The sequence below is a fragment of the Elephas maximus genome, chromosome 22 (genome assembly GCF_024166365.1).
Source record: "Elephas maximus indicus isolate mEleMax1 chromosome 22, mEleMax1 primary haplotype, whole genome shotgun sequence".
NCBI classification, from domain to species: Eukaryota; Metazoa; Chordata; class Mammalia; order Proboscidea; family Elephantidae; genus Elephas; species Elephas maximus.
Window position 1 is genome coordinate 7,425,185 of NC_064840.1, and position 12,905 is coordinate 7,438,089.

Here is a 12,905-nt window from a genome sequence, read left to right on the forward strand (position 1 = left end):
AACTGTGTCCCCCAAAAAAGTGTGTCAACTTGGCTAGGCCATGATTCCCAGTATTGTGTGGCTGCCCTCCATTTTGTGATCTGATGTGATTTTCCTATGTGTTGTAAATCCTACCTCTGTGATGTTAATAAGGCAGGGTTAGAGGCAGTTATGTTAATGACATAATCTACAGGATTAGGTTGTACCTTGAGTCAATCTCTTTTTAGACAGGAAAGAGAGAATCCAGCAGAAAGAGAGGGACCTCATAACAACCAATAAAGGAACCAGGGGGCAGAGCACATCCTTTGGACCCAGAGCCCCTGCGTTGAGAAATTCTTAGGCCAGGGGAAGGTTGACTGATGACAATGACCTTCCTCCAGAACTGACAGAGAAAGTCTTCCCCCGGAGCTGAAGCCTTGAATTTGGACTTCTAGCCTCCTAGACTGTGAGACAATAAATTTCTGTTTGTTAAAGCCATCCACTTGTGGTATTTCTGTTATAGTAGCACTAGAGCTGAGACGCTCACCGTTATCCAACATTTCACATTTACAACAACAGTAAAAAACCTACTATCCAACTATTTTGCACTTTAACGATGTACATCTGGCAGTTAATGAATGTCAAGGTCGGAAGTGAGAGTTGTGATGGTTAAGGTTATGTGTCAACTTGGCTGGGCTATGATTCTCAGTGGTTTTTTGGCAGTTATGTGATGATGTAATTTGGCAGTTATGTGATGATGTAATTTGGCAGTTATGTAATAATGTAGTCATCCTCCATTTTGTGATCTGATGTGGTCATGCTCCCCTTTTTCCATAATATCAACATCACATAACAGCCTGGTTGTTGGAACCTAACCATGTCGATAAATAAGGAAAGGGTGTACTACTTTCTTTCTAGTGAATTCTAAATTGATTTCTTTGCATTAAATAAGTCAGCACATAACAAAAATACATATAGTTGATGTGCATCATTTATGTAGAGAGCTGCATTTACTTAATATGCATTCAATTACGTGCACAAAAAATAGGAAAGGAAACCCAACTGTTTCAACAGTGGGATGACTCCTCTACCTACCACTCCCTCAGTGCACATGCCTGGCATTGAGATGGGGAGTACCTACAGCTCCCTCAGTGGGTTTCCACTCCGCCTCCTTCTCATATTAACAAAGCAACCCTGGTGGCACAGGGGTTAAGTGCTCCACTGCTAACCAAAAGGTCAGTGGTTCAAACCCACCAGCTGCTCTGCGGGAGAAAGACCTGGTGATTTGCTTCCATAAAGACTACAGCCTAGGAAACCCTATCTACTCCGTCCTCTAGGGTCACTATGAGTCAGAATCAACTTAATGGCAACAGGTTCTCATATCAACACCATCTTGACATGCTGAGTGGACTCCTAGTGTTTAAAGATACTTGCTTTGGATATAACATGGCCCCTAAACAACCGCCAGCTACTTCATTGGTGCTCAAGGGTAATTTTAAATATATTTGAATTTTGTCTTATCTCTGACTTTAGAATAACCTTCTGTGATTTAAGAGGTAACTGTACTGTAAATACAAATGTTTCCCTAATTCAGGTAGTTTTCTATACGGCTGGGTTTAGATGAGAGATCATAGTGCCCGTTTTCCTAAGAGGTAAAGGGAGGTCCTGGAAAACAAAGAGGTAGGGAGCTCTCTGCTACATCTGACTGAGCAGCAGCCTAAGAGGACAACACAAGGGACCCTGTCCAACACTGGCCAAGGGACACTGCCTCTAATTAACTGGAGACCTTTTCAGGCAGGGTGCTCAGTCCCTGGAGGCTACATTTACAGGACTATAAGGACCTACATGGGGTCACCATGACTTGGAACTGACTCAACGGCAGTTTAAGGACCCATAGACTGTAAAACAGTATTGCCATCTTATTTGCAAACTCCTCATAAACAAGGTGGGTAAACAAATGAAATGTGTCTCTAAGCCTACGTGAAGAACTTCACCTTCAACAAAAGGAAAACAAAGCTCTGAACTGAAAAGAAAGGTAAAATTTTAAGACATCTTCCAATTTCAAATGAAATGTGCTGACTTTTAGCCATGACACCTGATATCGTATTATCACATTAAGCCTTTTAAAATTCTTTTTAGGTTTAATTCACTTTTATAATTTAAACATATAAACACTGTTACGTGACAATATAGTAGAAAACATTTTCAAGAAATAAGCTTAGAAAATTGTTAAAAAAAAAAAGCTGTATCTTAAAAAGGATTTAATATAGTATTACTTTAATATAGTATTATTCCAGGTAGTTCACCTGGTGATACCTAGCAGGATTCGTGAGTATAAAATGATAGATCAAGTAGAAAGCAGATACGCTCATTAGCCATTAGAGAAATACAAATCAAAACTACAATGAGATACCGTCTCACCCCAACAAGGCTAGCATTAATTAAAAAATAATAATAATATAATACATGTTGGAGAGGTTGTGGTGAAACTGGAACACTTATTTATATACTGCTGGTGGGAATGTCAAATAGTACCACCACTTTGGAAATCGACTTGGCGCTTCCTTAAAAAGCTAGAAATAGAACTACCATAAGATCCAGCAATCCCACTCCTTAGAATATACCCTAGAGAAATAAGAGCCTTTACACTAACAGATAAATGCACACCCATGTTCACTGCAGCACTGTTTACAATAGCAAAAAGACAGAAGCAACCAAGGTGTCCATGGATGGATAAATAAACTATGGTAGATTCATATAATGGGATACTATGCAACGATTAGGAACAACAATGAATCTGTGAAAGATCTCACAGCATGGAGGAATCTGGAAGGCATTATGCTGAGTGAAATTAGTCAGCTGCAAAAGGACAAATGTTGTATGAGACCACTATTATAAGAACTCTAGAAAAAATTTAAACACAGCAGAAAATATTCTTTGATGGTTACAAGGGTGGGGAGGAAGGGAGAGAGATATTCATTTATTAGATATTAGACTAGAACTATTTTAGGTGAAGGGAAGGACAACACAGTACAGGAGAGGTCAGCACAGCTGAGCTAAACCAAAAGCAAAGAAGTTTCCTGAATACAACTGAATGCTTCGAAGGACCATGGTTTCAGGGGACATCTAGGTCAATTGGCATAACAAAACATATTAAGAAAACATTCTGCATCCCACTTGGTGAGAGGCCTCTGTGATGTTAAATGCTAGTAAGTGGCCATCTAAGATGCATGAATTGGTCTCAACCCACCTGGAGCAAAGGAGAATAAAGAACGCCAAAGACATATGGTAAAGATGAGCCCAAAAGACAGAAAGAGCCACAAAAACTAAAGACTCCAACAGCCTGAGACCGCAAGAACTAGATGGCACCTGGCTACCACCAATCACTACCCTGACAGGAAACACAACAGAGAGTCCCTGATGGAGCAGGACAACAGTGGGATGCAGATCTCAAATTCTCATAAAATGACCAGGCTTAAAGGTCTGACTGAGGTTAGAGGGACCCTGGAGGTTACGGTCCTGGACCCTTTGTTAGCCCAAGATTGGAACCATTCCTGAAGCCAGCTCTCCAGACAGGGATTGGACCGGACTATTAGATAATGGTACTGGTGAGGAGTAAGCTTCTTGGCTCAAGTAGACACATGAGACTCCAACTCCTGTATGGAGACAAGGTGAGAAGGAAGAGGGGGACAGGAGCTGGTTGAATGGACACAGGGAATACAGGGTGCAGAGGAGGAATGTGTTGTTTCATTAGAGAGAGAGCAGACAGGAGTACATAGCAAGGTGTGTATAACTTTTCGTGTGAGAGACTGACTTGATTTGTAAACTTTCACTTAAAGCCCAAAAAATAATTTACAAAAAAAGAGGCAAACAGACTGTTAAAATTATTCTGTAAACTTCCATTATTCCTCCCTCCAACCTCCCAGAGCATTTTATTCAGAGCATTTGTACAGTATTAAATTCTCTGTAAGTAGCCCTGGTGGCACAAAGGTTAAGCACTTCGCTGCTAAACGAAAGGTCGGGGGTTCAAACCCACTCAACTGCTCCTCGGGAGAACGGCCTGGTGATCTGCTCCTCAGCAACTAGCAGAGTGCCTGGCACAAAAACGCTGACCCAAAGATTAGTTGAATCCAAATATAAAGCTACAAATGTTAGATATTAGTAATATAAGAAGTAGCTCATTACTTTGAGACACAGTTATCCTAGACATAGGAGAAACAGTGACATCTAGTGGTGGAAAACCATGCTTTTTCCTAATCCTTTATCATTTTTAGATTAAAATTAGGAAATAAATTTTACTTGAAAATTTCTTAATGTAATATTATATTTTTTTCTTTAATTTACTAGAATGTATTCTCTTCCTGGAAGGAAGAGAGTCGAGGGTAGGTATAAGTAGACCAAGAAAAAAACTAATTTAATTTTCTATGTGAAACTTTACCTCTAAATCTGTGATTTCCGTAATACAAACTATAGAAATGAAAGCTTGATAAAGTTTTCTTGGCTAGCAGAGGTGCAGAGATCTGCAGAGCCATCATTCTCAACTGGGAGTGGGGACGAAGGAGAGGCATTCCCTAGGGGGAACTGAGATACGGGGTGGGATGGCACAGGTTTGGGGGAATACGGCTGGGGGGACGGAATGAGATGTTTATGTCACTAGATGGGAGCATAAATTAACCATAATCGAGAAACTTCCTTTAAATCAAAAAAATTCATCCCCAACATTCTTATTTTATGATCATGCTGATGTAACAAAACGTGTATTTTTTCAACTGCAATAATTATAGGTATCTATTTACAAAACTGGAAAAATACGTAATTCTAATTTTTATCTAGTATTTGCCAAAAAAAAAAAAAAACAAGGAGTCCTGGTACCTCAGTGGTTAAGAGCTCTGCTCTAACCAAAAGGTTGATGCTTTGAACTCGCCAGCAATTTCACGGCAGAAAGATGGGGCAGGCGGCTTCTGGAAAGATCACAGCCTTGGAAACCCTATGGGGCAGCTCTATTCTGTCCTATAGGGTCGCTATGAATCAGAATCGACTCATTGGCAATGAGTTTGGTTTGGTTTATTTGCAAAATTATAAACATCCTCCCTTCATCAATTTGGAAGATTCTTTCTTAGGGAATTTCTAAGCACCAGTATTATGCTTTAGAGAGGCACAGTCACACACGTCAACTGCAAGGACTGCAGATCTTCATTTTACAGACGAGGAAACAGTTCCCTCGGAGGCATGACCCAAAACCACCCCGCTGCCATAAAGTCCACTGACTCTTTACAGAAGCAGATTGCCGCATCTTTCTCCCAAAGAGCAGCTGGTGGGTTCAAACAGAACCACCGAGCTTTTTGTTAGCTGCTGAGTGCTTAACCCCTGCACCACCAGAGCTCCTTTTCAGAGAGGTGTGATAACAGCTTACAATTCCCTGCCTTGTCCCTACCCGTCCTTCAAAGGATGTTAAGAAAAAGACAACAAACAACCCAAAAACTCTTTTGAGATAGGTATCATTCCTTCAGTCTGTTACAAGTAGTACCTTAGGTTATAAATATACAACTACTTCATCACTTAAACTAGTTCTCTGTTATTTACCAGTAAAAACCAATTCATCGTGCAGGTAACTTCTTTCTTGCTTGAGGCGAATGATCTCTTCTCGTTGGTCATTATTTTCTGTTGTCTTTTCGTTCAGCTCCTCTTCACAAACAGAAGGGGAAAAAAGTTCTCAAATAAATACCAGCTCCTTGGAGGCTACGTGCCATGGATAACGCTCATGTCCTCAGCACCCCCTTCCAGTTAACTCCAAGTCCTGTTACACCTACAGCTGAAATATGTCCCATGGCCAGCACCTGGGTCCATGGCAATGACCCTAGCCCAAGCCCTTCCACTCTCACCTGACTTGTCTTCCTGCTTGAGCCCTTGTCTCACCTACAGCTCATGGTCCTCAGAACAGTCACAGCAATCTTCTACAAATAAAAATCCGCTCACGTTGTGTATCTGCCAACAGCCTGCCAATGGCTTCCCGCTACATTTAGGATGAAATCCAAACTTACTAGCATAGACTAAAAAAAGAGCCCTAAAAGACCTGGGCCCGCCTACTTTCCAATCCCTCTCTCCTTTCTCTTGTTCTGTTCCTTGAACACATCCCAACCTCAAAACCCACTCTAAGGACATTGCATTTGCTGCTCTTCCCGCCTGGAGAGTTCTTGGCTCAGTCTTCACACAGTTAGTTCTTCCCATCATTCAAGTTTTAGCTCAAACACGAACTCTTCAAAAAGCCTTCCCAGTCCACCCAACTAAATGAGTCTCCCTCACTCTCTATTCCACTACTCATTACTCTATTTTTGATTTTTTTATGTTTATTAAATGTTGAATTTATACAATACTTAGCAGGTGTAAAGTACTCCACTTCTTTTGACTGGGCTATCTTACCTAGGTATACATAAACACTCAATAAACATTTACTGAGGGCCTACAACGTACCCCCATGTAACTGTAGATCAAAGAGAGAGGACAGAGTCCCTCCTTGCTGTCAAGGGGCTTATAAGAGGATTATGGTTTTAGCAGAAGCTATAAATGGAGGCAAGCTCTATGCTTTGCCACAGGTCAGGACATCAGAAAGACAAGCTTTTAGACTGCCGGCTCTTTTAAATTAAGTCGGCGAAGATACAAGTTCACAATGCCAGGATCTTTTAGTCAAAACAAACATAAAAGGCCATTTAGTTCAGGCAAATGCAGGAGACCTCTCCGCAATGCTCCTCTGCTTGACTACACCCAGTAACGGAGAGCTCACTGCCTCACAGGCACGCATTGTGGGCAGTGGTGAGAATAACTTCCACCACACCGTGCCTTTTGTCACTGCCTATAGGGCGGTTCCTCCACAGTGAGAATCCATCTTCTTGTCTACTGCAATGACCAATGGCAGAATGCGATGCTATGGGGCAGGCTGGAGACTAATATGACAAATTCTCGGCCCCAAGGCTGACTCTGAACAACGGGGGGAAGGCCAGAGGAAAGCGGGCCTAGTTCCGTGCCTTTCGTGGCTGAATTTAAGTTTTTACACCATCACCCCTACGACAGGCACAGCGTATAGCACTAACCCACCTGGTACACCCAGCCTTCCCTTCATTGTAAAACTTCAAGAGCTACGTTACTCAGAAAGAAGTGAATCACGGAGTTACTGTGAGAATCAAAGTAGAAAAGGAGAACAGAACAGGGAATTAAAACAAAAAAAACATGTCACTCTGGGAAACTGTGTTATGAGTGGCAATTCCTCATCCCTCCCTGGGGGCATACTGGTTAAGCAATTGACTGCTGACTGAAAGGCTGATGGTTCGAACTCACCCAGCCGCTCTGCAGGAGAAAGGCCCAGTGATCTTCTCCAATCAAGACTACAGCCAAGAAAATCCTATGCAGCAGTTCTACTCTGTCATGTGGGGGTCACTAGAGTAGGAACTGACTCAATGGCACCCAACAACAATGGCAACCCTGCCTGTAATTTTGCCATGTGACTTCGCCATTCCTCCCACAAAGGGCAGAGTATAGGTCCCATTGCGTGGGTTTGGGTTCAGCCACATGACTTGCTCTGACCAACAGAATGAGGCAGAAGTGATGCCATGGTAGGTCCAACCCTAGATCTTAAGAGTCCTCACAGGCTCCTGCTTACTCTCTTTAACTCCTGCCATCCCCACGGGAAGAAGTGCCCAGGCTAGCCCACCAGTGGGGAGGAAGAGGAGCAGCCCTAGCTGGGCCAGAGCAGCCAACTCCCATGTGACCTCCAAATGTTTCCACTTGTACGTCACTCAGTATGCTTGTTGTTTGTTCCAAAGGAACTACTAACAATAGCTAACTGATGTTATTAAGTGCTGTCGAGTTGGTTCTGACTCATGGTGACCCTATGAAAAACAGAACAAAACACTGCCTGGTCCTGAGCCATCCTCACAATCGTTGCTATGTTTGAGCACATTCTTGCAGCCACTATGTCAAGCCATCTCATCATCAGTCTTCCTCTTTTTCAATGACCCTCTAAATTAAGGTAGGACTTTAAAAAATATATAATGCATTATACAGCTTCCTCTGTTATTTATCTGATTATAACACAAAAGTTGCAGCATAAGTCTATATAAAAGAAAGAGACATTTCATGTTAGGACCTGTTATCAATTGAATTGTGTTCCCCCCAAAATATGGGTTGTAAATCCTAGCCTCTATGCCTATGGTTATAAGCTATTTGGGAATGGGTTCTCTTTGTGATGTTAATAAAGCAGGATTCAAGTGTAGGGTATGTTTTAAATCAGTCTCTTTTGAAATATAAAAGCAGATCACGCAAGCAAGCAGAGATGAGGGAAGACAGATGTCAAGCCACATGAAAACTGCCAAGCAACAGAAGCTGATAGAGAAAGCCTTCCCCTAGAGCCGATACCCTGAAATCAGACTTCTAGCCTCCTAACTGGAGAAAATAAATTCCTGTCTGTTATAGCCACCTACCTGTGGTATTTCCGTTACAGCAGCATAGTTAACTAAGATGACCTAAGGCCAGTGACAGACCACTCTGAATCATGAGATTAGGTGATAGGTGACACTAAATGAAGAAACATATTCCCAAGGTAAAATGCTTAAGTGCATGTCTCTTCCTTACCTTTTAGTTTACCGATTTCAACCTTAAGCGCTTTTAATTTCTGCTTATAATCCTGCTTTTCTTTCACAATACTATTCTCCATCATCTTGGCGTCACGCAATGCATGTTCCAACAGTTTAAATTTACCCGAACAGTCTGCAATGTGATTGACTGCCTCAATAATATCTTTGTCCTTAAAAAAAAAAAAATCAAATTTAAAAGCTGTTATTAGATTTTTAATTCCAAGTAATCAATAAGAAAAAATTATACTCATTAAAATCTCATTGTGTGCCAGGTTTAGTTTTAAACACTTTTCATCTATTAACCTCTTTAATCTTCGTAATAGCTCTATAAGGCAAGTACTATTATCATCAGCATAAGGCAGACGAGAAAACAGGCACAGGAAGGCTAGGTAACTAAGCCAAGCTTACACAACTGGTAAGTAATTGAGCCAGGATTTGAATCTACCCAGCTGGCCCCAGGACTCACGCATTTAACCACTATACCTTGCTGTCTCTCAGAAAATGTGAAACAAGACAACTATTTGTAACAGCAACAGGAGGGATGGCAGACCTTGGGGGTGGGGTGGGATTAGTCTCTGGATTACAGAGATGAAGCCCCCATGGCACACCACTTCAGCACTTTCACCTCTTCTTTTCAGCTTATTAAAATGACAGATTCTAAGACCTCATCGCATAGCCACCCAAACTAGAATCTCATTGTTGAGGTGGTTGTTTTAATTACAAAAAAAAAGCGTATGCTTGTTGAAAAACGATTCATACAATACCTAAATGCGTAAAAATAATAAGCAAAAGTTCTCTCCCTCACCCACTCTCCTGGAATAACTATTACTAGCAGGTTCTACCCCTGACTAAGCACCAGCATTACCGCTATGACACCAGCTATACCTCCCTGAAAAGTCACATCCTGTAAATTTCACACTAGGAGGACTCACGGGTCAGGACAGACCATTAAAACACCAAAGGAGCTTTGTGACCAGACCAGTAAGTGGTACAGATGAAGTCCTCATGAGCACAGCACAGCAGTGAAGCCTCTCCTGGCATCTGCATCCAGCATCACTGCCGATTCTTTCCAGCCTGAAGCCTGGGGTTCACGCTGCCTCCTTTAATAAGTATGCCCTGGAAGGCATCTGCTTCTGATAGAGGCCATTTTCATCAAAATAAAAAATCTAATTCTGGGAGTACAGTCTGTTTTTAATTCAGGGAAGTATCTTTGTAGCATCTTCATTAGTATTCACAGCTTTGCCAGATGGTTTGCTCTGACAGAAATCATAGCAGTTGTTGAAGCCGCTAAGCTGGCCACTGCTTGACCTAAGACAAGATGGCTGATTTTAATATCTTCTCTTTAAGAAAGCTTGCCACTGATCTCTTCAAAATATTAACGTGCTGGGAAAAATGACACAAGACCTTCCCATTAGATCAGTATCATTCCCCTAAGTGGCAGGCGGCCAACCAAAAGGTCAGCATAGTTCAAACCCCGCAGCTGCTCTGCAGGAGAAAGGTGTGGCAGTCTGCTTCCGTGAAGAGTACAGCCTTGGCAGCCTTATGGGGCAGTTCCACCCTGTCCTATAGAGTCGCTATGAGTTGGAATCAACTCGACAGCAACGGGTTTGGTTTTTTGTTTTGGGTGGCACAATGGTTAAGCACTCGGCTGCTATCCAAAAGATTGGGGGTTCAAGCCCACCCAGTGGCTCCACGGAAAAAAGATGTAGCAGTCTGCATCCATAAGGATTATAGCCTTGGAAACCCTATGGGGCAGCTCTACTCTGTCCTACAGGGTCACTAAGAGTCGGAATCGACTCAATGGCAACGGGTTTGGTTTTTGGTTTACTGACCAACTCTACATATGAAATAATGTGTATCAAAGACATGTACTATAGCAGAAGAAATGTAACTGTTTATCACATTTTAGTGACTACATCAACTGCTGGATTGCTAACAGTTTTTCATTTCCATTTTAAAGAGGATTAAGAAGCAATCTTACTGCCAAAAACTTCATGAGGCCTCATAATGAATACCTCAGAAGAGATCAAGTTCGACTTGTTTCCCTCATTTCTAAAAGGAGAATTTAAAAAATGAGAACAACTTACACAATGAAAATTATGAAACACTGTCGGAAAAAGATTAAAGGCGACTTTTTATAGCTGGAAAGATGTTCCATGTTTATGGACTGGAAGACTTAATATTGTTAAGATGTCAATACTACCCAAAGCGATCTATAGATTCAATGCAGTCCCAACCAAAATTCCAACAGCCTTCTTTACAGAAATGGAAAAACCAGTCCTCAACTTTATATGGAACGGTAAGAGGCCCAGAAATGCTAAAGCAATGTTGAAAGAGAAGAACATAGTACGAGGACTCACACTTCCTGATTTTAAAACATTATATAGCCATAGGAATCAAAACAGCCTGGTGCTGGTGTAATAATAGACACACACAAAAAAAATGAGAATATTGATAGCGCTACTTTTCTGGGTTGCTATAGGAATTAAATAAGATACTGTATGTGAATATACTTTAAACGTACCCAGTGGTCAGGCAAATGGAGGTGTTGTTATTTTTACTCACCTTTAGCTTTATCATAGTAGTGAGTGCCTGTTCTCGAGCTTGTAACTGCCCTACCTGGGCAGAAAGGTCCACTAACGTGTTGCTGAGATTCAGGTTTCTAGCCTACAAGGGAAGACACAAAATAAATATTAATTGAGTCATTTTAAAGCTTTCATTGCCATCACCAACCATCCATAACCTGTGCTAATTTCCCCACTTTAATTTTAACTTTTTTTTTAGTAACAAAGTAGGCTAGGCAAGCAATCATTAAAAAGGAACACAAATATCTATTTTTCCATTAACTCGAGTATCCTCTCAATACTTGTACTGCCCTACTGAGTTATACTGGTTACGTTTGCAAACATGCCTATTTCACGTATAATTTTAGCCTGGGAAGAAAAGAGAGAATGAACGAATGAGAATTGCATTAGTAAGCGATTTCTTTCTCTGAAATAAAGGAATATTAGTTAACATCAATTTTTTTTTTTTTACACTCTATGTTGAAACAACTTCATATTGAGGTATTCGCACTTCTAAGTCTTTTTAAATGGCAGAACTATGTCTGATATTACTATTTTGTGCACAATATGTTTACTGGTCGGGAAAAAAAGAACAACCAGACGTAAAATTATATCTTCCATTTGTTAATTCAATATAGATTCGAGAATAGTTTTTACTTATTTTATAGCCAGAAACTGTCTAAAATAGTATTCCAAGAAAAAAAGCATTACAAATCTATATTATTATGAATTATTAAGACCCATTATATTACCATGATCTATAATGACTATCATTATGAAACAAGAGTATGAAAGATATAACACAAAATAAGCTGACTTTCTCTCGGTGCCTCTCATAAAGCATGAGCTCGAAAACTATCTGATGACTGACTAGTTAGAACAAGAAAACTAGTCCGTCTTACAGATTCTATTCCCAATATGCTGTTAATGAGCACAGATATTTATCACATCAGATAAGAAATAGTTTAGAGTGCATTAATTTGAAGCTACTCAAAGCTGATGATATTAATCTCTACGTTTTAATGAAGCCTGATCTCTAAGGCAGGATAGCACTGCGCAGCTAACCAAAACAGTACAATCAACACAAGACTGTGATGCAGGCATGTGTGCACTTGCATACACAGACATGCATTTTAAATGGAAACATTTGATTTCAATCTAATTTTTCAATGACTGAAGCACAAACAGAATTTGGACAAGGTAAGCTTATAAAAAAAAAAAAAAATACGAACCTCAAGGTCTTCAGAGAGGAGAGAAGCATGGGTTGCCTTCTGAGCCATTTCCTGAAGTTGTTGTTGAGTCTTTTGAAGAGCCATTTGGCATTCATTTTGATTCGATTCAAGGCTTTTTACTTTCTTTATGAGTGACCTGATTATTTCACTTCTTTTATGTAGCTCACCTGAGGGAAATTTCATCGAAAATTTATTTGTGGTCCAATCTGAAGCTTAAAATGCATTATTTTCAAAACCCGTGATTAAAAAGTAAAAATGTGTTAATGAACTTTTTAAAGTACAATTTTTTTTAAAAACCTTTTAAATTGTGAAATGCACATAAAAACAAAAAAGTCACAAAATTCGTTTGTGTGTAGTTTAACAAATAGTCACAAAGGGAACATGCATGTACTCCGTACCACTGTCAGTAGCCCGGAAGTCCCTCCACGTCACTTCCTGGACACAACCGCTCTGATTTCTACTTCTCGATCACCATCCTGATCTTAAATAATTTACTTTATTATCCTTTAACCCTAAAAAATACA

The 12,905-nt window shown here is 40.5% G+C and overlaps 1 protein-coding gene across 4 annotated transcripts in view; it reads right to left on the reverse strand.

Annotated features, from left to right (window-relative positions):
* Positions 1-12,905, reverse strand: part of CCDC62 (coiled-coil domain containing 62) — a 43,377-nt gene that overhangs the window by 25,575 nt on the left and 4,897 nt on the right. For 2 of the 4 annotated variants that reach the window (XM_049866039.1, XM_049866037.1), the window contains exons 3-6: positions 12,382-12,548; positions 11,151-11,252; positions 8,584-8,755; positions 5,542-5,643 (exon numbers count right to left, since the gene is read on the reverse strand). In XM_049866039.1, the coding sequence (XP_049721996.1) occupies positions 5,542-5,643; positions 8,584-8,755; positions 11,151-11,252; positions 12,382-12,548 (543 nt within the window). The remainder of the gene's footprint in view (positions 1-5,541; positions 5,644-8,583; positions 8,756-11,150; positions 11,253-12,381; positions 12,549-12,905) is intronic. The other 2 variants (XM_049866041.1, XM_049866040.1) reach the window with 1 other exon arrangement.